The sequence below is a fragment of the Manis pentadactyla genome, chromosome 16 (assembly GCF_030020395.1).
Source record: "Manis pentadactyla isolate mManPen7 chromosome 16, mManPen7.hap1, whole genome shotgun sequence".
NCBI classification, from domain to species: Eukaryota; Metazoa; Chordata; class Mammalia; order Pholidota; family Manidae; genus Manis; species Manis pentadactyla.
The window spans coordinates 27,583,442-27,610,588 of record NC_080034.1 but is presented as its reverse complement, the minus strand read 5'-3'; the positions used below and the strand labels follow the sequence as shown (position 1 = coordinate 27,610,588).

The 27,147-nt window shown below is 36.2% G+C and overlaps 1 protein-coding gene across 2 annotated transcripts in view; it reads left to right on the top strand.

Annotated features, from left to right (window-relative positions):
• The window catches only part of CDC5L (cell division cycle 5 like), a 56,131-nt gene extending 30,053 nt beyond the window's left edge, over positions 1-26,078 (top strand). Inside the window, exons 8-16 of one of the 2 annotated variants that reach the window (XM_036927392.2) lie at positions 1,142-1,330; positions 4,810-4,958; positions 6,584-6,746; positions 9,163-9,327; positions 11,012-11,092; positions 11,376-11,618; positions 14,163-14,360; positions 24,715-24,927; positions 25,641-26,078. In XM_036927392.2, coding sequence (XP_036783287.2) covers positions 1,142-1,330; positions 4,810-4,958; positions 6,584-6,746; positions 9,163-9,327; positions 11,012-11,092; positions 11,376-11,618; positions 14,163-14,360; positions 24,715-24,927; positions 25,641-25,745 — 1,506 coding nt within the window. In that variant the 3' untranslated portion in view covers positions 25,746-26,078. The remainder of the gene's footprint in view (positions 1-1,141; positions 1,331-4,809; positions 4,959-6,583; positions 6,747-9,162; positions 9,328-11,011; positions 11,093-11,375; positions 11,619-14,162; positions 14,361-24,714; positions 24,928-25,640) is intronic. The other variant, XM_036927393.2, reaches the window with a different exon arrangement.
• The last annotated feature ends 1,069 nt before the right edge of the window (positions 26,079-27,147 follow it).

Sequence of the window (27,147 nt, the reverse complement as noted above, 5' to 3'; positions counted from 1 at the left end):
AAAAGCAGTTTTTTCATTGAGTTAACTCACAGACTTATCATTAATTCAGCGGATGTCTGAGGGACTATGTGCCAGCTTCTGCTAGTTGCTGGATGCCCTTCAGAAATTCACCGTGTAATAGCCGAACCACACATAAAGATGAATCATCATGATATGGTGTGGTAAACAGCTTCTTTGTATAAATTATTATTATCAGGCCTTAAACTGCTCAAGTGATGGTCTAGTAAGTAATTGTCAGCAGGTTAGGGCTCCAGGCCTATTTTTTGTAGCTGACCAACATGAAGATGTTTGGCTTCTGGACTTCAGGCTGCTTCCTTCTGGGGAATGTTCTGTTGGGTCATTCTTATCTTTTTGAGGTAAAAGCTGTGAAAATCAATGCGGGAGTTAAGGAGAAGAGAGAAATATTCCCTTATTCAGCTTATCACAGGTTCTGTTTCTATGACTTAATTATAGCTGTTCTGAAACATGGGAATTTTGAATAAGTTCTTGTTTTATTTTGAGTGGTATGGCTCTGTAGAATTAGACAATTTAATGGAGCAGAGGGGTGCACTTAGGAGGCCAGAACTGCTCCTTTCCCCAAACGTTGCATCACTTGCTGCATCAACACAAAATTCTTGGGCATAAACATAAAATATTTTTGTCAGGTGCTGCCATTTCCAGTTGTTGATATTTCTTAAATTAAAATTATATTTTTGTAATTTAGTTCTTAGGATATTTATGTTGGAAAATTACTAAGATAACTTGGATTTTCATAGGGATCTATGGCTTAGTGGACTCTGTGGTATTTTAACTGGTTTTCAGCCTTCTCCTTCACGCCCATTGATAATATTTGTTCAAACACTATTATTTTATGTTCTTGGTTTATTAATATGTTGTTGGTTTGAAAGAATTTCACTGTGGAAATATAAGACTTTGCAGCTTGTTTCTATATCATATGTTGAGTCTTCTCCCCACATTATACAGGGAAGACTTTTTAAAACCTTTATGGAGATTTTTAGACCCACAAAATATAAAGAGAGTACTATAGTGAGCCCCCATGTAGTCATAACAGCTTCAGCATTTCATCTTTCTGGATTATGGAAGGTTTAAGCTGTGGTGTTCTCTGGTGAAAATATTGCTACTGTAATAACTGTCTTTTTAGATTTCAGATGCAGAACTCCAGGAAGTTGTAAAAGTAGGCCAAGCAAGTGAAATTGCTCGCCAGACTGCTGAGGAATCTGGCATAACAAACTCTGCCTCCAGTACTCTTTTGTCTGAGTACAATGTCACCAACAACAGTATCGCTCTTAGAACACCACGAACGCCAGCTTCCCAGGACAGAATTCTGCAGGTAAGCTGTCATATAGGAGGATGAGCCTTTCACTTTATTGTCCTTAGAAATATTATGAAGGAAATACTGATTTCATTTCTTTTAGGGTAAATAGTTTGAATACATAGATACTAGAGATTTCTGTAGTAGGGAGCTAAGTTAGCAGATTAGTAATTAGGTGGTTTCATTTCTACATTTATTAATTTATAGGTTTTTCTTTTTGGAGCCAGACCTCCTTCCCTCATTAGTATTTAGTACCTGTCAATAAAGCACCGCATTTTAAAATTTCACATTGCCTAGCGTCTTGGAAAGAAATCAGACGTACATAGTCACTAAAACTTCCTTGCATTTCTGTACTTAGCTTGGCATTGACTGCCATCAGCCCTGTTTCTCTCTCTCCTTAACACAGGGAGTTTACATCTCTGTGTATTCTTAGGATGCGTGCATGCCAGAGAATAGCCAAACCTAACAAAACACTATAGAGTATGTCAGCACCCTTATATCTCATTTCCTCATTTCTAATAGATATACAATTCTCAGGTCTTGATGCGGGAGTCAAGTATTCCTGTAGGGCTTAGTTAGGAAAACTGTCATGCCCCTCATTGCTTGCTTCCTAGAGATGCCAACCACAACTCTTTGTTTTTACCACCTTAATTGCTAAGACATTGTTACATGTTGATTTTGTTTTCAGTTTTAGGCATTTTCCACCTAGAATTTGAACATTTTGTGCTCTCACACCTTCTACCACTACCATGCATACACACTCTGTTCCATTCCCCTATCTTTCATTCTGGTTATAATATAATTTTGGTTAGCTTCATATTCATGGTTACTTTATGACTATGAAAGCTGTGTTTGTTGCTGATCCACAGTGTACTCTGTAATTACTTTCCTGCACAATATTTTGTTTTTCTTTGAGTTAATACTTGTTTTATTCACTTGCTAAATTTCCTGATTACTTAGCATGAATTCAATTCTAGACATTATACTAACTGTGTAAATCTGTAATTAGGTCAAATTTTAGGTATTCTTTTCTTTCTGAATAAGTCTTCCCCAGAACTTCTGAGTGTTCTTAGTCTGGACTGATTGTTCTCTAGATCTGGTTTGCAGCTTGTTCTTTTGATTTTCCTTTAATGTCACCCTAGAAAGTTCTCTGGAAAGTTCCTAGAAAGTTCTCCTTTTTCCTGGCTCCCACATCCTTGGAGTTTTTGGTTTATTCCATTGTTAGTGAAGCATGTCCTTAAGTAACTTTCTGAGGAAGGGTGCATGAGACATGGAATTTTTAAGATCTTGCATATCTGTAAGTTACTATTCTATCCTCTTATTTGATTGATATTATAACTGGGTATAGAATTCCAGATCAAAATGGTTTTTGTTCACAGTTTTGAAGGCAGTGCTCCACTGTCTTCTGGCTTCCTGTGCCATTCAGGTTATTAATAGGAAACCTAATTTTTTCTTTCTCTGGAATCTTCTACAGTCTTCTCCTTCTTACATGCTTGTATATTGGTGTGGGTCTGCTTTCAGCCATTGTACAGGTACTTGGTAGATCTTTTCATTCTGGAATCTCATGCCCTTCAATTCTGGGAAATTTGAAAAACTTTTCCCCCCTTTCAGTGATCTGTTTTCATTATGAATCTCAGATTTTCTTATTTATTCCTCTCTGGTTTTCTGTCTTAATTGCCATTTGATTTATTGGTGGGAGATTTTCTGAATTTTATCTTGATTTGGCCTTTAAGTTTCTATTATATTTTTAATTTCTAAGAGCTCTGTTTGGATGTGTTCAGCTTTTTCAGCATCTCATTTTTACTTAATGACTATCTTCTTTTATTTTTCTGAGGTTATTAATTATTTTTTTTGAAGTTTTCCCTGTATAGTCGATGTTTCTTTTGTTCTCTATTTTTTCATATTGGATGTTTCATCAAATATCTTTTGATCTTTGGCTCACTGCCTGTGTCTAGGGACTAAGGGTGGGGCAATTAAAAGCTGACTAGAAGCTCCTTGGGTGTGTGAAGGGCACCTTGCCTCAAGGCTTCCCTGTAGGCTAGACTGGCTGTGGTGTTTGTTTCATTAGGGAGCTCTTGAGGTCACTATTTCTATATCTCTTCTGGTTAGTCAGATTCCCTAGAGAAGTTACTTCCAGTCTCCCGACTGGAGGTACAAAGCTGGCCAGCCTTTTGGGGGCCTAGTTGGGGAAAACTGTTATGTATTTAGAATAGCAAAAAGAACACATCCAGGACTTTGATAATCTGAAATTCAAAGTACTTTCCATGAATAAAGACATACAGAGTAATAGAATAAGCCTTGCTCAGATTTCTTCATTTTGCTCCTAGACTTAGTGGCTTGAAACATTCTGCTGTGCTCATGGTTTCTTTTGGCCAAGAATTTGGACATGACGTAGAAGGAATGGCTTGTCTGTGCTCCATGATGTGTAGGGTCTCAGCTAGGAGGACTCATCATTTTGGGGTGACTTGATGGGTAGGGGCTGGAACCATCTTTCCACATCTAGTGATTGATGTTGGCTGTGGGTTTGGTCCTCATCTGGGAATGTGGAGTGAATCTGCATTGTGGCCTCTTCATGTAGCTTTCTCACAGCATGGTGGCCTTAAAGCATTTGAACTTCTCCCATGGTGTCTTCAAGGCCTCAATGTGAGTTGTACTGAGTGTGGTGGGAAACTGTTTTTTCTAACTTTGACTTGGAGGCCAAACAGCCTCACTTTTGCTGCATTGTTAGTTATAGGCAAGTCACAAGCCCACCTAGATTCAGTCCCCACCTCTTGATGGAGGAGTAGCAAGGTTGGATTGTAAGAAGAGCATGTGAGATGGGAGATTTCGATGTGACTACTGTTTTTGGAAAATATATTCTGCCACAGGCCCCAAGTTGGGGATTAGGAGACTTGTGGGTGTACTGATAGTAATGACTGCAGGGTTATAACAGGGACTACAGAGAGCCCAGTCAGTCCTGCTTAAAGAAGCCAAGCAGAACTTCAGAAAGGAACTTGCCCTTAGGAGTTGTCTTGTGAAGTGGATAGGACAGTTAGTATCTTAATTTCCCAGTAAAAGAAACTGAGACTCAGAGAGGCTAATGAAGACTGGATAAAGAATTAGTGACAAAGCCAGACTAAGACCTAGGTGTGTGACATTTAGCCTGAGCTCACATTGGGAAATTTGCATTCTTGGTTCTTTATGATTGTAAAGAGTTTGGCACAGGTAATAGGAAAAACTTTTGGGTAATGGTGATTGCACATGTGAGACCATAAAAACATTTCTTGACATATAAAAAACTTATTCCAAAACTTCTGACATATTATGTTAGGTTGACAAAAGGAATGGAAGTGTTGAATTCTGCTGTGGCTCAGTATTAATTTCCTCTCTTGGTTTTCATTAAGAAAATGTTTAAGAATTCTGTCTGCTTCAAGATATATGTAGTAGGACCAGAAGAGAGGGTTCTGTTAGCCTCTTTAAACTGTTAAAGGATGCTTCTTTACCTTCTTGTTAATCAGGAAGCCCAGAACCTCATGGCCCTCACCAATGTGGACACCCCCTTAAAAGGTGGACTTAATACCCCTTTGCACGAGAGCGACTTCTCAGGTGTGACTCCGCAGCGGCAGGTTGTACAAACTCCAAACACAGTTCTTTCTACCCCATTCAGGTATTATCATAAGTAAACAAATGTTTTCTTCTTTAGAAAAACTTGAATCCAACGACTTGGATAACATGTTTGCCTTAGAATTGTTAAGAGAATGGAAATAAGTGTTAACTTGCCTGTTTGATTTCTCCTCACTCATAGGATTAAATAATATCATAGTATTTGGAAAATGGTTAAATACAGTATGGAATTTACTTCTTTTTTCAGAGTTTCTGATGCTGTCACCTTATATCTGAATACTTTTTATCTGATTTAAAAGAGCAAATCAATCTATTGTTAATAATCATTTGGTGAATTTTAGGAAAATATAATCCTTTTAATGCATGGATTACTATTCCTTTTCCCCAACATTTTATTATGAAAATTTCTAACATTGAGAGGTTGAAAAAATGGTAGAGCAAATACCCATATACCCACCTCCTAGATTTTACAGTTGGTAATGTTTTACTATATGTATCATATATCCATCCATTAATCCATCTTGTTTTTTAATGCATTGCAAAGTAAGTTTGGCAGGTTTCACCGTTAAACACTTCCTTTTGTAAATCATTAACTTAGAATTCACTGTTGTTTACAATTCTTTTTGTTTTAAGATACTGTTTGTTTTTTAAGCAGAATCTTTAAGATATAAATGTTATAGAAGGAAGTCACATTTAAAGGGAATTTGAGCTTATTAGGGTTGGAAATATTTGGAATTTACTTTTAGTATTAAATGTTAGATTATGTCTCCTTACTGGTGGTTTAGTATAGGAAACATCTTAGATTGTTAACAGCTGTACATGACAGCAGGATCAAGAAGCATTAGTGCCTAGATCCTTATGTAACATTTACACCTCTGTAAGGCTTATGAGAGCCTAATCCTTCTTTTCCTGTGTATGTCTTGTCTTTCAACTAGACTGTAAGCTCCTTGTGGGCAGGGACCATGTCTTACATGATAGCACCTCACCTCACCTCTGGGAACAGCTATCTGGCAGCACCATCTGTCTGGAATACAGCCAAGATACAGGAAGTAAGCATTAAAAAAAGGGGGGTTTTGAATAATTTAAATATAAGTTGCAAAGTCTGTGGACTTTTTTCCTAAGAGAGTCTCTTGGCCCTCACTCAGGACCATTCATATTTAGATATAAAAATCTGGTGTTTGATTTCCAAATAGAAAGTAAAGGGAGGAAGTACTTAAGTATGTATACCTATGATGATGATTTGATAACTGACAGCAATAGGCAGGGAGGAGAACAATAATAAGAGAAAGACACTGAACTCAAAAAAGAGTTGTCTGGGGTCTCTTGATGTGGTATCCTACCTCTCTGCCCAGTGTACGTTCTTAGCCACACTAATGCATCAAGAAAAGGTTGAAATAATGTTTGGTGGACCTGGTTTAGGGAGGCAAGAAAATATCCAATGTAACAACTTTATTGGAATCCATTAAAATAAAAATACTGTGTGTAAATACTAAGCTAGCGAACTAGACCTTTATTTTAACCTAGAGATCTAACGTAAAACCAAGTAGGGAGACAGAATTTCTAGAATCTTTTTTTCTTTCCTTGTAAAATTATTTATGTGAAAAACATTTGAAAATACAATTCAAATAAAATGAACACCTTTATTAATTGGAATTCCTGTCTTTCTAGGACTCCTTCTCATGGATCTGAAGGGCTGACTCCCCGGAGTGGGACAACTCCCAAACCAGTTGTTAACTCCACCCCTGGTAGAACTCCTCTTCGAGACAAGTTAAACATTAATCCTGAGGATGGACTGGCAGACTATAGTGATCCCTCTTATGTGAAGCAGATGGTACACGTCAATTCTCTTTCAATACTTAAAAAAATTTTTTTTATGTTTATAGGGTTTATTTATTTATTTTTATTACTTTTAAAAAAAATTAAGGTATTGATATACATACACTCTTATGAAGGTTTCACTTGAGCAACAATGTGGTTACTACATTTACCCATATTATCAGGTCCCCTCCACACCTCATTGTAGTTACTGTCCATCAGTGTAGTAAGATGTTACAGAGTCACTACTTGTCTTCCCCATGACCCCCTGACACCATGTGTGCCAACCATAATGCCCTTCAATTCCCTTCTCCCTCCCTCCCTCCCTCCCCACCCCCCTCCCCCCCTTACCCCTCCATTCCCTTACCCCTCCCCTTTGGTAACCACTAGTCCCTTCTTGGAGCCTCTGAGTCTGCTGCTGTTTCGTTCCTTTAGTTTTGCTTTGTTGTTATACTCCACAAATGAGTGAAATCATTTGGTACTTGTCTTTCTCCACCTGGCTTGTTTCACTGAACATAATACCCTCTAGCTCCATCCATGTTATTGCAAATGGTAGGATTTGTTTTCTTCTTATGGCTGAATAATATGCCATTGTGTATATGTACCACATCTTCTTTATCCATTTATCTACTGATGGACACATAGGTTGCTTCCATATCTAGGCTATTGTAAATAGTGCTGCAGTAAACATATGGGTGCATATGTCTTTTTAAATCTAGGATCTTGTTTTCTTTGGATAAATTCTTAGGAGTGGAATTCTGACATCAAATGGTATTTCTGTTTTTGGTTTTTTGAGAAACTCTTTCAATACTCTTAAAAAGAAAAAAAAACTTTCCTGTCTCATGGGTGCCAAATTAAAATTTCTTCCCTTTGTCAGTGCGTATTATATATACCTTAAGAATCTGTGTATCTGTGGATGCCAGAAAAGGAAAATGATTTGTAGGACTTGAGAAGGGGAACCTTTTTTCTTAAAAGTCTACTTTTTCTTAAAAATCTTAATGTATTTATGAATATGGATTATGCTCATAGTAATGCTCCTTGTATCTCTTATGCTTTTAATTTGTATCATTTACTAGTTAATACTTAACTTTCTTGAATGATATATTTGATTATTTTATATTTCTGTAAAATGTTTGTGTTTCAAATGCCTCAGAAACTAGATTTTGAGTCTTGATTCCTGTGTTTGGTCTATACATTTAGAAGGACAGTCTCAATCTCGAAGCCAAGTTAATTTGATGTTTATTGCTAATGTTAGTGAAGTTTTCTTTTATATGTTTTGGAAGGTGATACAGAAAGCAAGTTATAAAAGTTACAGTTACTGCTTTTATTTTGTCACTATTGGGTTTTATTATCTGATGCTGCAGAAAGTCAAAGTGAGATTTTTAAAAAAATGAGTTCCAGTGATGTTGGCCTGCTTTCAGTTTACAAATTCTAACTTCATGTATAGATTTGGCTAGTTTAGAAGTTTTTTTAATGTCCAAATTGGTATCAGCTAATGCCAACTCTGAGTGGCTGCATAAGAGGTAGATGCATGAGAAATCTAATATGTGCAAAGCATGGATCCTGTATACTTCAGGGACTCTAAAGTTGAGGAAAGATATCTTTTGTCTTAAAGAAGTTTATACTCTGGAGAGATTGTCAGTACTAAGCTAAGTCCAAAAATAATCGTAATATAAGAACAAAATAAGCTCTTTGAATAAAACCAGCATGGCCAAAGAAAGAAAGAAAGAAAGAATCATCTTTGCTGGGTGGGTACTAGGAAGGTCTTCATTAAGGATGTATGCTCAGAAGGAAGGGGGGCTGTCCCAGATGGAGGTCACAGTAAGAGTAAGCATGGAGCATGTTCCGGATGTAGCAGCTCATCTGCTCCTCACATCTAGCATATGTGTCATTGGAGCAATGGCGAATGAGACTGGAAAGGTGAGCTGAGGATATACTGGGGAAAACTTTGTGTCACCAGGCAGTTTCCTTTGGGAACTATGGACTATCTTCCTTGGACTGCATATGACCTAGTATTTCCATTAAAAATAAACACACACACAAATTCAGGCTTCATTTCAGATTAAGTTTTATTAGTCTCAGGACAAGTTGACTTTTGAATTTGTTCTTTTCTTTTGCTATTAAATTTCAGTGTCAGAAATGTTTTCCTTAAATGGAAATCCTAAAGGACTTTTTTCTGCCCCTGCAGAAGTAATTCCCGAACCTTCTATTAGAATATTTCAGAGTAACTCCATTAATCACATGGTTTTTGATTGTCTCAGTGTAGGGAAGAAATGGAGATATAAATTAAACAAAAAAATTTTGTCTCAGCTCTGAAGTTAGGGACCATTTTTCTAGAATTAAAATTAGTCTAATTACTTTTTAGAAACTCATAAATTATTGGTTGAATACTTAATGTCTATGAATTGAAAAAGACCAATTCTTTTCTACAGGAAAGAGAATCTCGTGAACACCTCCGTTTAGGGTTGTTGGGCCTTCCTGCCCCTAAGAATGACTTTGAAATTGTTCTACCAGAAAATGCTGAGAAGGAGCTAGAAGACCGTGAAATAGATGATACTTACATTGAAGATGCTGCTGATGTGGATGCACGGAAGCAGGTGGGTAACTGTGCTAAAAGGAAATGTGAGCTTTGCTGAATGTGTAAGTAGGCTGAAAAAATGAAGAATGGCTATTAAATGTCTTAAGGCTACTTAAAAGTTTTTTCAATATTTAAAAAAATTACCCTCAATTACTTACATTGTTAATGATATATACTCATGTAATGAAAAATATACTCAAGAATATCTAGACAGGCATTCTTTATGTGTATATACAGCAATTAAATACCCTCTGTCAAATTCATTATGCTTCTTTATAATACACATGTAGTGTTTTAGACATTGCTTTTTCACTCTGGCCAATAAAAGATTTTACTGACCAGTCTTAAAAACAATATGTCTTGGATTGGTTGGGTAAATGGTTTTAGGTCAGTGCAAACTGATAAAATGGATTTGGAAATTTAGAGAGAATGCATCAGGATAATGTTAGTAACACCTTCTGCTAATAAAATATGTTACAGATCATTGCTTTGTCATTTGCACATAAACCTGGTGATGTAAATAGAATAGGAATTAGCTTCATTTGAGAAATGAGGAAACAGGCTCAGGTGAGTTAAGTTGACTTTCCCATATCTGATGGCTAGAAAATCTTGGACTAAAACTGAACTCTTGTGACCCCTTTCAGGACTTCTTGCTTCTGTCCATTTCAGGATGGTTTTAGAAACTGAATAATTTCATGGGTTTGGTATAAGAATGACATCAGTGAAAATCACATTTTATAGGGAAACAACGTGTATGTGCTTTTTGGTGGGGAATATAGGATTTCTTTTGTGTTTTGTTCTCTTAGCTACTTTGAGTTACATTTACTCTCAGAAATGGTGTGAAATTCTAATGTGTTACCCCATGTTATTCATAATTTAAGAAACAGGAAACAACACATTCATTGACTGGCTTTTTAAATTAAAAATCAGTAGCTTTTGGGGTAGAAGGGTAGGAATTTCAGGAGGAACAATTAAGAGTCCCCTCTTAGGTTAGGATTCTGATTTAGATGAGAAAAGAATGATTATCTGAAGGAAGGAGCCATGTAAATTTGATGAATGCCCTAGCAGACACTGAAAGTTCTTAGTTTCTATTGTAATGAGAGAATGAATAGGCTGATTAATTTCTGCTGCCTTATATTGCCTTTTTACAAACTTCCACAGGTTTATAGCTTTAGCTCTTGAACATACATGTTCTTACAGGCTAAAGGTTTTTTTTTTTCCATTAAGGTATCATTGATATACAATCTTACGAATGTTTCACATGATTAACATTGTGGTTACAACATTCACCCATATTATCAAGTGTCCCCTATACACCCCATTGTAGTCACTGCCCTTCAGCATAGTAAGATGCTGTAGAGTCACTGCTTGTCTTCTCTGTGCTATACTGCCTTCCCCTGCGACCCACCTACATTTTGTGTGTTAATCATAATGCCTCTTAATCCCCTTCTCCCTCCCCACCCACTTTCCCCAACCCCTTCCCTTTGGTAACTGCTAGTCCCTTCTTGGAGCCTCTGAGTCTGCTGCTGTTTGTTCCTTCAGTTTTGCTTTGTTGTTATGCTCCACAAATGAGTGAAATCATTTGGTACTTGTCTTTCTCCACCTGGCTTATTTCACTGAGCATAATAAGGGGTTTTTAACTTTACTAAAGTGTGTCACATACTGTATAATCTGCAATAATGGACATAAAAATAATTTTTTAGGCCATACGAGATGCAGAACGTGTAAAGGAAATGAAACGAATGCATAAAGCTGTGCAGAAAGATCTGCCAAGACCATCAGAAGTAAGTGTTAGAATTTCTGGCTTAGGAAGTTTAAGTTTCTTTTTATGCCTTTTATATCATTCATAAAGTCTGTAAAACAAAATTGCATCTACTTTCTACAACATAGTAAAGCAGTTTCCAGATCCAGCCTTCAAAAATGTTTCATTGGTACAAGTAAGAATTTAGAAGGGGAAAAAAAGAATTTCTTTTGAATATGTGAAATTGCAATTTAATTCATGGTTGAACAAGTAATAACAATGTTGTAGTGATATGTTTGGTAATTGTACTTGTTTTAAAATTCTAGGTGAATGAAACTATTCTAAGACCCTTAAATGTGGAACCACCTCTAACAGATTTACAGAAAAGTGAGGAACTCATCAAAAAAGAAATGATCACAATGCTTCATTACGACCTTCTACATCATCCTTATGAACCATCTGGAAATAAAAAAGGAAAAACTGTAGGATTTGGTACCAATAATTCAGAGCACATTGCCTATCTAGAACATAATCCTTATGAAAAGTTCTCCAAAGAAGAGTTGAAAAAGGTATGATTGAGCAAGATTATTCTTGTCCCAAGATAGTATTTGTTAGATACTGTGTGTAAGGGGTAAGTAAACATTAACTTATGTTTCACTATTGATATTCACAAGCAACTGAAATGTATGGTTAGGAAATAAATGTCCCATTCATATTAAGAGTTATGAAGAGAAGATACTTAACACCCGCCTCGTTCCCATGTTCAGTGATTGACCTTTCCAGGTAAAACACTGTCTTGGTAGGAAGGTGTTTTTGTTTCATGGGTGTGTGCTTGCTTGGTAGTTGCTTGCTACAATTGGCATTTTCTGTGTTTAATTCTGCTATCTCTGAATAGAACTGAATGCCTTTAATATTTAAACTTCACTTATTTACGTTAATATGAAAAAGCAAGAATATATTAAGTGTCTATAGATTAAAACTTTCTTTCACCTGTTCACAGAAAGGAAATAACTGTTTACTGAACTTATTCTCCTCGCATGATTTCCCCCTATCCTTTTGGATAAGGAAATACATTTTTTTTTTGTGTAAAGTCTGTCCTGCCTCTTCCTCTATATGCATTTTGTTCTTTTCCTTTGACAGAGTAAACAGTTGTGATTTTGAATAGAAATCTGTGCAGTGGTGTAAGAAAATACAATTTTATGGTTTTGTGGTTTGGAAGCAGAGTGATCATTAGCTTAGAAGTCTTTTTTCACTAGTCTTTAGCCCTGAAGGGCAATGATACCCATTGATTGGGATGGACTAATGCATACTTGGGAGAAAATTCTTTTTCTGTCTTCTCTCCTACACTTTCCCTCTTTCCCTTTTCTCTCTTTCTTTTTTCTGTATTGCATAAGTAATTACATGTTTATTACAGGATTTTTAGGAAACAAAGGAAGGAGAATTTAGATTATATTTCAACAATTTGCTCTTGATTTCTGAGTAATTTTGAGTTAACTCTTTTTTACTAAGTCCATTGGGAAACAGTATCTGTTGATTGCTGATGCTGTGGTAAACACATTTAATCATTGAATGGGGGTGGAGAATTAGACCATGAACTTGATACTTGATCAGTTTTATCATATTAGAATGAAAATATGAGAGGAAGATGGAATTTGGGAAATAAATTTTCCTAAATTTATTATATGTATGGAAACCTGAAATAAGGGTCACATTGTTGCTAATAGAGGCTCTGTGTGGGATAGATTCTAATAAAATTTTTGAAAGTAATAATTATAAGTAGTGCTTTGGAATCATTTGAAATCATTACAAAGTAGTTTAAGTATTCTCCCATATTTTATTTATCTATATTCCTTTTTGTTCCAAAAAGAATTTGAAGCAACTATTTAGGAGATTCTTTATGGACAGCTTAAAGATAACTCAGTCATGCTTTCTCCTCATAATTACAAGAGCTGAATTTATACATTTTTACTATGTACAGTTTCAGATTGAAATACCATTGCTCTTATAAAGTATCAGCTTTCCATTAAGTATGTTAAAATTGGTTTGTTTCCATTATTTTCCCTAAGAGGTATTATTTAAAAATAACCATTCTTTATCTTCTATAGCCATGGTTTTCCATTTTTTCATTCAGATATTTTGTATGCTGGTCATTTCTCTTGATTTTATATATTTTGGTCTGTGTATTTTCAGATGTTACAGAATGCTTTCAATAAGGCACAAAAAGTTGTGGTCAGTTTCTCATGAGCCATGAAGCAAAGGGCTGGAAAAAGTTCATGTGGTTTCCTCATGGAGTCTGTGTGTCTGATGTTGGGCTAGGTGCTTTATGTAAATTGTATCACTTAGTCCTAATAACAAACATGTCAGGTGGGTGTTATCCCCATTTTATAGTTGAGAAATGGGGCTCATAGATTTTAAGCAAGTTTAGACAGTTGCTTAAATGGTAAAGCTGTGATTTAAACCCAGGCTTGTCCAACCCTGTTCCCCTCATTCTGTCATCTTAAACTATTTCTTTCGTAGTGAACAAAAGCTGGTCTGGGATCCATCATTATTTGATTTGTGCCCCCAGTCTCTTTCCCTGGCAGTGTCAGGGGCATTTCTTCAGATGAGAGAAAGGCATGTGTCACTGAACTGTCTAGTTCCCCCTCGGTGCTCCTGTAAAGTCAGAATTGTAGGGCAGGGTGGTAGTGGGGAGGAGCGTGCCCACCATCACTGCTGCCTTGGCTTCGTTTCATCATCTTGAAGGTGAGGTTAAGTTGGCTGCTTCCTAAGGTGGCTCTGGTGTTTGGAGATAATGTAGATGAAAATTTTAAATCTAGTTCCTGGCACATAGTAGACACTAGAGAAATGGTAGCAGCTATTGTAATGAGTGAAGGCAAAGGATGTTTAAATTATTGGAGCTGCACGGATGCTTGGCTTTTCAGATCAGTCTACACTGACTTACAGGCTTCTTAATTCATTTTGCTTAAGTATTGTTCCCCCTTCCAAAAACAACCAGTCAACCAAAACTCCTTGCCTTTGCCCAAAGGAGGAGGAAAAACTAGGCTTTTAAACTCCCTAGGTGGCTGACAAGCATTTCTAGTACTTGAACTTACTGAAATTATTGTTGTAAACAGGCCCAGGACGTTCTGGTACAGGAGATGGAAGTGGTGAAACAAGGTATGAGCCACGGAGAACTGTCAAGTGAAGCTTATAATCAGGTGTGGGAAGAATGCTACAGTCAAGTTCTCTATCTTCCTGGGCAGAGCCGCTACACACGGGCCAACCTAGCTAGCAAAAAGGACAGAATCGAGTCACTTGAAAAGAGGCTTGAGGTTGGTATCCTTTTAAAATTCTAATTTAAATGTATTTTGATTGAAATAATGAACCAAATAATACCACTGAAAGACAAGTTTACATAAACAGACCTGAGGTGATTATTGCCTTTGCAGTTCTTGAGGGAGAAACGACATTGTAGTGTTTGATCTTCCTTGCCCTTCTTCATTGGTTTTTCAGAATTGCTGGACTTCATTCATGGGAAAGAGTGACTTCAAAGTTGACCACAGATTGATCAGAACCTTTCAGATGTCCCTTTAGAACGATGTAGAGCAATAGTAGAATAGCTTTTTTTTTTTTCCGAGGAGGGTCCTAGTGATACCAAGAAGTTTTCTGTAGCCAAGAGAGCATTTTTGGAAAATTTGAGTACCTTTCTGTTTATCCTCTGGTTCCTGTGGCTTGTTACAGAGAGTGCCAAACTGGATTATTTAGACAACAGCTGCTGTGATTTTTCATGTCTGTGAAAATGTCAAAACATATTAATGATGGGAGTTTCATGGCATGTGGTTTTTTAATACAGTTTGCATATTTTGAATTCCGTAGCCTGTGTAGGCGTTTTGACAATGGCATGTAAATTCTGGTTCATGGACCTCTAAGCCACCTTGTGGATTCTTAATGGTGGTCTAAGGATGTTTCTGTGGCCAAGATGGGATGGGAAGAAGAGAGTGGTGTTACAGGCACTCACATGCAGAAAATGGCCACAGTTTCCTCTTAGTTGATTACCAGTTTCTCGTCACAGAAAGCAGATTTTAAAATATTTCTGTTTAGGGTTAAAATAAAGAGTGAAATCACTTGGGGTGGCTGGGGCTGTGTGGAATAGAGAAATGAGCAGGACAAAACAGTATTTTTAAATTTGAAATTATTCCAAGTCTTAATTTTACCTTTAAGATCAAGGTATAGACATCTGATAGTTAATGCCTGTTACCCTCTTGTATCATTTATGGGAGAAATTAGAGCTTCTGGAGTAGTTCTTGTCTTGGGTGAAATCTTAAATCTGTGCTGCTTAGTACTGTAATGAGATCCCCAGCTTCCAGCAGGGTGTGCTGTTGCTCCGTTTTAATTCACAGGTAAAGGCTGGGGAAGCACGTCAGTGGTTACATGTACGTTACATTTTCCGTTGTGTAGGCTTCATTTCTTATAAATGGTAGTAGTTTAACTGTCTAATTCTGATCTAAAGTCAGCATCATAATTGATTGGAAAGCTGGTGGAAAACTTCCTTGTAACGTTTATATATAAATACTTAGCTTTCTCACTCAGTTTGAAAATCTTCTCTTATGAGGTGGGTGAACTCTTTCTGCCTCAAATGGTAAGGACATTTTCTGCTTAAAGTATTAAAGAGTTTTTCTCCAAATTTCACTTGCTTTGTTGAGGGCACTAACTTTCATGACAGCAAATAAATGTGTCACAAAGTGAGTGGTACCATAAAGCACAATAATTTTTATTACTGTGTTGACCCTGTCTTCTGAGTTTTGAAGGGAAAAACACAGAAAGAAGCACTGCTGTTCTTTTGCAGATTTATTTGGATCGTCTGTGAGCGACCATTAAACACATGGGGTTCTCTTTCTTCAGTTCAGTACCAGGAACTGAAATTATCAGTTGAACTATTTCTATTGAGGGATTGGTGATTTGGGAAAAATATTCATAAAGCAGTCTGAAATAATTTTTCTCTTCTTGACTCCTGCATAACTTACTTTATTGTTTACCTAATTAGTTACTTTTAAAGAACACATACTCAAATCCTTTAATTTAGTAAACTCTGCTTATTTCAGAGGAAAGTCATTAAATTTTTAAAGAAGAGACAGACTCAAATAAACAAATTCCCCGTTTTTTGTATCCATCCCTAATTCAGAACTAGGTTGTCTTAATTCACTTTAGTTTTTGAAGATACAGTTTTACTGGTTTGAAATGCATAAATATTTTATTTCAGTTGTGGTGATTCTTTCATCATTTCAGTTGATTGCTAAATTATAAACATTATTCAAAGTTTGTTGTGGGGAAGGAACTCCAGTTGTATTATATAAACTAAATGTTATACTTAAATTATCCTGTTCACTCTTAGGTTCAAGCAGACATGCCTTCCTGTGCAAGCACAGTACACCATGGCTGCCAGTGTGCTTGATTTTTTTTGTTGCCATGAACTTTGGAACAGTGATTTTTAAATTATAGCTCTATCACAGCGTATCAAGTAAGATGAAATCCAGCCTTGTCGTGGTTGGTGTCTCCTAAATGGATTAAAAAATATATATTCTGAGGTTTATATTGGAGCTAGTCTTTGAGTTGTTACTCATGATTAATATTTGAGACTTAGAATTTAAGTGAAAATCCTTGATGCTCATTTAAAGCTAATAGAACAATCTCAGATTTTATGTAGAATTTGGTGGGTGGTGCAAGGAGTCTGTTAAGTAAATAGAATCAGAATGTAGTCACAGATGAGAAGTAAGCAGGAAAGACTTCTGAATGATAACCAAGTTCACATATTTTATTCTGCTTTGGAGGCAGAATTAATTTTAGAATGTTGCCAGACATTTGTGTATAAAATAAGGCGGCAGCAGCAAAGAGAAGTGACAGCTAATATCAGAAAAGCAAAAGTTAGAAAGCATAATAGCATGTTGAGGCCATTTAAATTTGGTGGCAAAAAGCCCTGTGTATTTTAACAGCTTGTGAAGGCTCTCTGAGCGTATGGTAGGCAGGTAGAGTGGTTGCTGCTTGTAGTGATTATCCAAATTAATAAGAAAAGCTTAATTTCTGTTTAGTGTCATGCTTGTTTGTTTTTAAAGAGAGGGATTGCTGTGTTAGAAGGTTTTTCATCAAATGGTTAAAAATAAGAGCTTTAGTACTTTATTTAGTCACATGTTTTAGTCAGTATTCCTGAGCATCTACTGTGCCAGCCCCTGTTCTGGGCCCTGGGGATAGAGCCGGGAACAAGGCAGATGAGCTGTCTGCTCCTGTGGACTTGAGTTATCTGGAAAAGGCTTAATGTGGAGAACCTCGTTTCCTGATGATGCCAGTTAAATGAGTCATTACTGTATTGGGGAAGTGCAAATAGAATTTGAAGTGTTCTAATTTGTTTCTACTTTAAGTGGAAATAGGAAATTGTCTGAAGACATAATTATTCTGAGTGAAATAATTTCCAGTAGGTGCAAAAGTGAAATGAGAAGGCTGAGTTTAGGTCTGCTATTAACTTTAATAGTATTTGAAATAGTATCTAAACTGCTGTGTTGAGGAAGCTTGGCTGAAAAGTAGATTTTGTCATGTTAGCTATAAAAATGGAAAGGCTTTCCTTAGAGGTGGAAAGTAGGTCCAGAAGTAATACTTCTCTCTGTATTTTACTGGCACAGTCAGCTTTAGTCAAGAAATATTATGTAACATTGATGACTTGGAAATAAAATAAAGAACACAGACAACACATTAAAAATCCTTCTCAGTATATTTGTAGAACTATTATGAGGACCCCTGACTTTACTGAATGGTTATATTTCAGTTAAATTGGCTGCACAGTGATTCCTATTTTCTCAGTGATTTACATTATAAAGTCAGATATTTTTATACAGGAAAAAAATTCCCTTATTACCTTAAAGGATGAAAACTTAGGGTGAGGAGTAAGTTGGTGGGCAGTTCTGGGTGGAGGACTGTATGTTGTAGTATCTCAGCAAGTTTATGCTTATGTTCCCTCGTGGGTGAGTGTGTGGCGAGGGGCAGGCATGGGGTGCAGGAGACAAGTCCCCAGTGCCTTGGGAGTGCTCGTTCTCAAGTTCTGCTCTCTGCCATGACCCTTAAAGGCATTAACAGATTTCTTGGCTGTTTCTAGCAGTGTTAGAGCTGGACCAGAGATGTCTTTGGTACAACCATGGTGCTTCTGTTACTCCTCAACACTGGGTCGAGTTTTTTTCGTGTAGTTAATGAATTTCATTTCCTAACTTACTCAGGTGTAGTACTCTCAGTATTGCTTTGTTGGTACATTACTGTCCTTGGAAAGGTTTTTAGTAAGGTTTTGCCTTCTTAGCTTGCTTTGCAGGGATGCAATCTAATGGTTGCTAACATAGATGCTGGCAAAGATCACTTCCTTGGACCTGCAGCTCATCAATATAGAGAAGGTTAACTGGTAAAACAATGCTAGTGAGCAGTGTAGAAATTAAGGGAGAGTCACTTGTTTGCAAATGTTTCTGAGGTTGAACCACATCTCCACTATTACAGAATCATATGAGGTAATACTGAACTAGGAAGTGGAGCTGTCATCAGCTCTATATTTATTTGTTGTGGGTATCCTAAAGCTGTTTTCTGGTGGTATACAGTTAAATTCTGGGTGCCCCCCAAGCAAGAGTTGCAGTGAGGGATGCTCTTAAATGTCTCTGAACCTCACTGCAACAAACTAACTGAAGACAGTTTTGGAGATCCGAGGATAATGTGTTTATTTTGGAATTACTTAAGCTTAGTAACCTTAAACTTAGTGAGTTTGAAAGGAACAATTACACTTCTATAAGTCCCATACAGCCCCCTTTTGTAATGACCCGAGGAAACACTTATGGTTCCACTGATTCATCTCCTGGGGACCATCAGTTTTCCATTGGTCTCTGGCCAGTTTTTTTTAGACAGTTTCTCTTCTATGCATTTAAAAAAAATAACATTTGTGGGCGTTTTCTAAAAATAGTACCTGTACTTTGTAGAATATTTAAAAAGAAATTAAAAAGTAAAGAAGAAAAGCCTACCATCCAGACATAATCACCTTAAACATTTTGGGCAGTGAGTGTATGTATATGCATATGTGTGTATTTATATATGTGTGTGTTTGTGTATGATTAAATACAGAAAAAAGATTACTTTGTGTACATCCATCCATACGTACCTATGTGTGGATGAAAGGAAGAAAGTGTTTAAAACTAAATTGGGATCATCATATATGACTTTGTTCCTTTATTACTGCAGTAGTATAAATATCATTAAGAAAAAAAGAAATCTGATCACTTGCTTTCATTTGAAGTCTGTGGCAAAGATTAGCTTTGGCAAAACCGCCAAATAATTACACTAGTTATGTTCTGCTTAACTTCTTAAAAGTTGTTCAGTAACCTTTTTTCCCCATAAAATTTTTCTGAGAGATGTTTGTTTTTCTGTAGTTTTATAGCTTGTTAAGAATAAAAGTGTTAGGAATTTAAAAACAGAAGCTGGGAAAAATAAAAGCTTTTCTCAAGTGTCAAAGTTCTTGTTAAGTAGGTACACACAGGTTAATGTCTAAATCAGGGAAAGAATGATGGGCAGACCCATTAGTTAAGATCTTGTTTTTATGTGTCTACACTAATTTGTTTTTCAGGGAACTGTCTGGTGGCATTATGCCATTTAGTCCCACAGTTTAAATTTCTACAGGCATGTTTGCATTTCAAGGGCTGAGGCAGGGAGGACATTTGGTTTACTAGCAGTGGTGTGGCCTAATGTGACTTCCAAGTAGGACACAACTGCATAGCTTCATCGCTTAGTGGCTCTGTGACCTAGGGCAAGTTACTTAACCTTTCTGGGTCTGAGATTTCCTTGCCTGTAAAATTTGGATGGGTATTAGTTTTTATCTCATGGAAGTGAGAGTTTGATATAATGTATGATTAAGTGAGACACTGTGTGCTTAGCAAATAGCAAATTTTAGTGAATGGGAATTCACTCCCATATCTCTTCAGGTCTCTATCACCTTAGTGTTATAGAGATTAAATTAAACTTGGTTTGGTACTTTGAGGTATCAAGAAGTAACTTCACTTTGAACAATAGGGTCACTAAGTTTTTATTGTATAAATTTTGATGAATGTCTTGAAATTTGAGATAATGGGTTGATTTTAGGAGAGAAGTTGAGTTAGAATTAAAGGTTGTATTTTGATTGGTATAAATGGAATTTATGTTAATTGTGGACTTTCACATTTCATGTGAAATAGTTGACATACTCTAATGTCTCCATTATATTTAATTGTATTGATGTTTCATAGTTTATGGTATACTGTCTTAACAAAATAAGTAGTCTTTGAAAGGTTTTTAAAAACCTCTTATTATAGGAATTTTCAGATATACCCAAAAGTAGACTAGTATAATGGGTCCTCATGTATTATCACCAGCTATGACAGTCATCCCTTCATAGCCACTCTTGTTTCATCTGTTATTCCCCCTTCCCCATTATTTTGAAGCCAATTCCAGACATCATTTTATAAAACATAAGGTGCATAAAATTTGTTAGCTTGGTCTCCCTACACATTTATGTGTAGATATATTCTCATTTATCTCCTCTTTAGAATTGAATTTTACACTTTCACTTTAGATGTAGTCAGCTTTAATTATAATTATATCAAGTATTGTCCTACTTTAAATTCCTTATAGTTACAGAGAACTTTATTTTATTTAAGAGTATTAGAAATTTCATGCTGGTACATATTTAAAGCACAAACTTCCATTTTAACTGTATTTGGGGGGCTGGTCTGGTGACAAGTGAACAAAGTATTTCATCCTGGCTCCACTATGAACTTTGTTAGATGTTCTAAGAAGACTCTGAAGTGTATTCTCTAAGTGCAGACAGGAGTTTGAAAAAAATGCTTTGAGAACTTTCGGTAAGTTGTCTATAAATGCAGTGCCTTGAAAAGCATTTTTTGGAGGGGAGATGGTAAATCAGCTATAAGATGCAGTGTAAGCTTCTTGTTGCAGTATTGTTTTGTTCTAAATAAGTTGTCCTTCAGGGCAGCTGTTAGTGCTTAATTGTGTTTTTTTTAAAAGGGCTTAGAAATATGAATATGAATCTTGTTAAATCAGAGTCTGGTTCTTCCTGATTCTTTGTATTTTAAACAATAAGGTTTTATACTCTGTTGGGCTTTAATGTTTTTGTGTGTGGGGCCAGGGAGTTGGAGGAGCTGATTTAGGGTTGTTCTGTCCCATGTATACATGTGCATTTCATGCTTGAGATTTATTGGCTAGAAAAAGGCCATGTTGTTACAGGTTGGTTTTTTCCTCATAAGGCACATTGAGCTGTCATACTACATTTTGAGCATTTTACCAAGTATGCAGATATCTTCCTTCTCATTTTACTGATCAGATGGCAGATGTAAGATAGCTAAATTGAATATTAAAAGCTGTATTCCATACTAACTTTATAGTTATTTGACTAAATACTTTCTGTACATCTTTGGGTATAATTTATTTCCATATTTGCTTGGAATCTTAGCATAATATTTGAGCCATAAGACTTTTATGAAGCTCAAGCTGAATTAAGTATAATTGTTGGCATTAAACGGAAGCTAACTTTGCAGTTTTAAAATTTTTGGTAGTTTGGAAATAATAAATGACTCATTTGTGTGAAGCAGAGTATTTACCAGATGCAAGGTGTACCAATCATACTAAATGTGTCCTGATGGCTAAACATTGTCTTAGATAAATGTTATGCTGTTACACCAAACTGGAAATTGAACATCATGGGGTGCAGTTTATAGCTAATTGAATTACCTTAACCACTGAAATTGATAATTTGTATGACTAATTTTTTAAAAAGCACTATGTTTGAAATTCTGTGCTGTTAAGGTTTTTGGGATGTGTGTTTTTTAATCCACAAGTGATTAGACTATTTAGTATTGATATTTTCAGAACATGCTGAATTACAGTATAAGGAACTTAATGCTACTCACAGATTTAGTAGTTCATTTACCAGAAATGAAGACTTTTTGGTAGGTCTAATTAACAGAAAAGAGCTGATATCTAGCTTCTGTAATGACAGTGGTCAAAACAGGAATCTCCATCCACATTGCTTAGTGGAATCAACTGGGGGCTTTAAAAGTACAAAGGTCTAGACCTTTTAAATATAGGTGTTTGGATTTAGGGCACTAGCGCTGGTAGGTTTTAAAAGCTCTACAGGTAATTCTAAAGTTAGCCAAGATCGAAAACCACTGGCGTGACAAGATGTACTCCAGTATGTGTTACTTGGTGTAGCAGTCCTCCAGAGGCAACTCCTCACTTAGAAGAAGGAACGGCCATTGCTTCATTTCTGGGAAGAGATCCACATCATTTTTTATTAAAGGTACAATTTTAAAGAAGGGTTTTAAAGCCTCTTCCTTAGTCCTTGGGGCATTAGAGAGGAGAACAAATAGGTTAAACTATTAATCTATAAAATAATCTTAATCAAAGCTAACATGCTGATTGCTTACTCTGTGCCAGTCACTGGGCAGCCAAGGACTTTTACATACATTATCTTATTTAAGCTTCATAATAACTTTTAGCAATGGCTGCCATTTGACTGATGGAGAAATGGAGACAAAGAAGTTAAATAACTTGCCTCAGTTCATAACAGTTGGTGGCAGTGCTGGGTAGAAAGAGTGACTCACCGCCACACTCTTCTTTGCTGCCTGACTTCACCCAGAATTTCCTGACTTTTAGAAGATATGTCATTAGCATGGAACTTACTTTGATTTGTTATCTGTTAGAGGAAAATGGCTCCTTTATAAAGGATGGTACTTATTCTTCAAGTGAATTGCAAAGGACTAAAAGCTTACAAACTAATAAAATGCCGAAGATCTGAATGGTTTTACAAGCTTTATTTCAATTTTAGATCCATCTCTCGTTCTGACCACATACACATGCTTATTTTGACTAGACTTTTAATAAGCTAAGCCAGAGCTGGGTATGAATGAAGTACTACTTTTCCAGTATAAGTGTGCTTTATATTTTGAGGAACACTTAATTTTTTTGTGTCCTTACATATTCTAACCATTGAAGCATTGAGGCTGATGTGTTTGTTTTTGAATCAAATGTTATGCATTGAAGGTGGGTATTTCAAGTGGGAAGCTATGTATCATGGAAAGCTGTGTATTTGTTTTGGTGATTATATCATTTCTAAATATTTAAAAAGCATCCTATATGCAGTTTTTCATAACCGTATTTTGCATTTGACATTTTCTTGTGCTACCATTTCTGTTGATTTACCTCCAACCCCACTTTTAGTGTCTCAGAAGAAAAAGTATTTTCTTTTGGTCACATTGTCTCCCTTTTTAAGGGGTGCTCTCAGTTATGTTACATGAATTACTGAGAATATTATCCTGAAATTGCTTACTTTTCATTGCTTATAGAAGTCACTTCACAGAATCAGGTTGAGAGAGAGGAGGTGGTAGAAGGGAAGGCGAAGAGGGAGGAAGTTGAGGGAAGGAGAAAAATAAGAACAGACACAAAGAAATTAACACAAATTAGTGATTATTCCTAATAAGGTTTTGACCTCTGCGAGTGTTGTATGTTGAAAGTGTGCATTTGCAGATCACTTTAAAATATCAAATAATTATGTTGTGGGATGTAGAATATACGCAGAGCAAGGTGTTATGCTAATAGAATTCTGTAGTAAAGGTCTGCTCTTTCTTCATCACCTATCCCGGGCCCTCTAGCCTGGGGGTTTCTGTGTGCTGCTGCATCAACTCTAGGATTCTGCTGACATTTTTCTTTTCCTGTTCTTGTGTGAGTTTATACATTTTTAATTCTTTTCCCCTAATTTTTGAATGATCTGAGGAGGCAGCCTACCTGTGCTCAATATACATATATAAAAGGAAAACTCATTTCTCTAGATAATATGGTATCTTCACTTATCAAAAATTGAAACATTTTTCATTGCCAAATGTGATAATTCTCTTTCCTTTATGGGTTTTATGCCAAATTTAGAATTACAACATGAAAATAATCTAGTAAGTTTATAGCTTGAGGGATTATGTTTTGATTACAGCTTTGGTGATTAATGGTTATTATTCAGTTATTAAAATATACTAGATATATAATATAGAAGTGAATTTTTTTCCAGTTTTAAGAAATACTTGACATATATCACTGTAAAAGTTTAAATATAGCATGGTGGTATGATTTACATTAAGATGATTATCACAGTAGGCTCAGCTAACATACATCATCTCATATAGATACAATATAAAGAAAAGAAAGAAAAGGGAAAAAAATTCTTGTGATGAGAATTCAGGATTTATACTCTTAACAACTTTATAGGAGTGTTAACTGTAGTCATTATGTTGTATAGAAGTGCATTTTTGACATGCAGTGGGTGAGGACAGGTTGCTGCCATTCCCAAGATCAAGGCAGATTAATGGCAGCAGAAATTATTTTCAGAAGATGAGGTTAGTTTTTCCCATACTAGGAAATTCAAGCCTGCCTTGAGATTGAATCATGGGTGAAGTTACTATAAATGGATTATTTGGGACTAACCTGTAAAACCCTTCAGGTATAAGCCACCCTTCTCTAGCTTAATTTTGTGTGATGGTAGCTAAACTCTAACGTACTTTTGCTTTGATAGTGCCTTTTTAGTCCTGTTATTTAGCCAGCTTTTCTCATTTGCTGATGTGATCTCCCTCTGCCGCCCAGATAAACAGGGGCCACATGACAACAGAAGCCAAGAGAGCTGCAAAGATGGAAAAGAAGATGAAAATTTTGCTTGGGGGTTACCAGTCTCGTGCTATGGGGCTCATGAAACAGCTGAATGACTTGTGGGACCAAATTGAACAGGCTTACTTGGAATTACGTACTTTTGAAGAACTCAAGAAACACGAAGATTCTGCTATTCCCCGGAGGCTCGAGGTAACATACTGCCTTGCGGCATTGCTTGGAGGTGAAGAGAGCTGCAAAGAATTATCAGGGCCTTCCTTTTTTTTTTTTTTCTCTCCTTCCTGTGCAGGCTATCCTTGAAGTTGATACTCTCTTTTTTCAGTAATAGCCTAAAATTTTTGACTTTCTAATCTAGAATTGCCTGTGTGTAGATGGATAGATCAAGCCAGTGGTGGTTACCAAGGCTATTCCTTTACTAATTTTCTGTTTTGTATGTAGATACACCATGAAATGGAAGAAGTAACCTCTGTGATTTGTCCCCCTGAAACTTATTTGTATCCCATTCATACAGCTCTCCGAGACACAGTAAACCAGTGTCTTTGTGTTTTGTAATTGAGGATGCTGGGAATATGGATAGTCGTTCCAAAGCAGCAAATTCCTTTGGCCAGATTGGTTTATTTCCCAGGTGTGCATGATAGTCCCTGCCCAGACTTAGGTGCATTTATGGGTCCTGATAGGACAGTAATGGCTTGTTTGTTTCAGATAGTCACAGAATCTTACAAGAAGATGGTAGTCACGATCAAATCAAAGAATGGTTGCAGTACTGGTTTTGTAGCAAAAGTAGTTGCTATTTTAGGACAAGACTGAACCCACTGTTCGTAAGATGATAAAGTACCTTAAGACATTTTTAGTTTTCAGTGTACTTAATATAGGAAATAATTACGTAATATTTTTGTCTCTTCAAGTGTCTAAAAGAAGATGTTCAGCGACAACAGGACAGAGAAAAGGAACTACAGCATAGATACGCTGATTTGCTGCTGGAGAAAGAAACTTTAAAGTCGAAATTCTGAAGCATAGTTTATATTCTGTCACAAGATGAACTAATTGCTGGTTTTCTGAACCAGCATCTGGAAGGCTGAAACTAATGTTTATCTTCATGGACAAATTTGCCCACGATCTGTGGTTTTTCAGTTGTTTATTTTAAAGGATACCAATCTTACACACTCTGTGTATAAAGACTTTAATTCCACGGGATATTTTAGGGTTTAAATTATTAAGATGATCATTCTTTTAGCAGTGTCATATTTGCAAAATTTTTTCAGTTTTGGCCTTTCATTTTAAAAGCCTGGTTTTAAAGTGCTGCCTGTGAGTAAAGTCTTGAATAAAAACAAAATATAAAAAAATTGAGAATGTAGCCTTTTGTTTGAAGTAGTTAGATACTTAGAGTGCCCACAAACCAGCAAGTAAGTACTATGTGTCATATTTAATGAGTAACTCTTGGATAATCAGAATGGCCATCCAATATCTTAAAATTCTTAAGAGGCATTTCTTTTGTGGATTTGTTAGTTTTGACCATTTTAGTATAGAATAGTTATTGCTCTATATACTGACAAGATGGATCAACATTTTAATACCCCAATTTTTTTTTCCAGCATAAATTTAGGGAAGGTCTCTTTTCTGCCCAACTACTTACACATAGTTTATAGATTAAAACTCAAATTTAATTTTTCTTGACCTATTATTTTCTTGTAAATATTTTTTTGATAGAGGCATTTTAAAAGATTAATTTCATCAAGGCTGTCAAGTCTTAATCACACAAGTGTAGAATTTGGAGAATGGGTAGAGGTGGGAAGTTCTAACTTTACAGTGATTCGTATGAAATCATTTAGGACAGTATTAGTTGGCTGTAAGTTCAGTATAGGTCAGCAGTGTGTTGGACTCACCAAAAACATTTGCTCAGTATAAAGGGAAGGAAGGAGGGAGTCATTCATTTATATATTTAGGAGCTAGTGAATATGTACCCAATGTTAGAGTCCTGGAGATAAACAATGAATAAAGTAGGCATAGCTCCTGTTTTGTGGACCTTACAGTTCATTGAGAATGATAGACAATTAAAATTGAACTGTTTATTGAGTGACTCTTCATATGTGGCAAGCACTTATTTAAGTGTTGGAAATGAACAGCTAAGACAAAATTCTTGCTCTCATGGAAGTGACATCAGTGGGAGAAGATACTAAACATTCAGGGAAGATACCAGATCATGAACTTTAGGTTCTGTGGAGGGATTTAAAATAGGGTGGAAGGAGATAGTGACTGGGTAGCTACTTGAGGTTGGAGGATCAAAATGCTGAGGAAGTAGCATTTAAGACAAGATATGGTTGACAGAAGGAGCCATCCTCATGAGATTCAAGGAAGAGGAATGCTTGGCAGAGTAGGAACTAGCACAGCCTCTTCAGTGTGTTTGGAGCATAA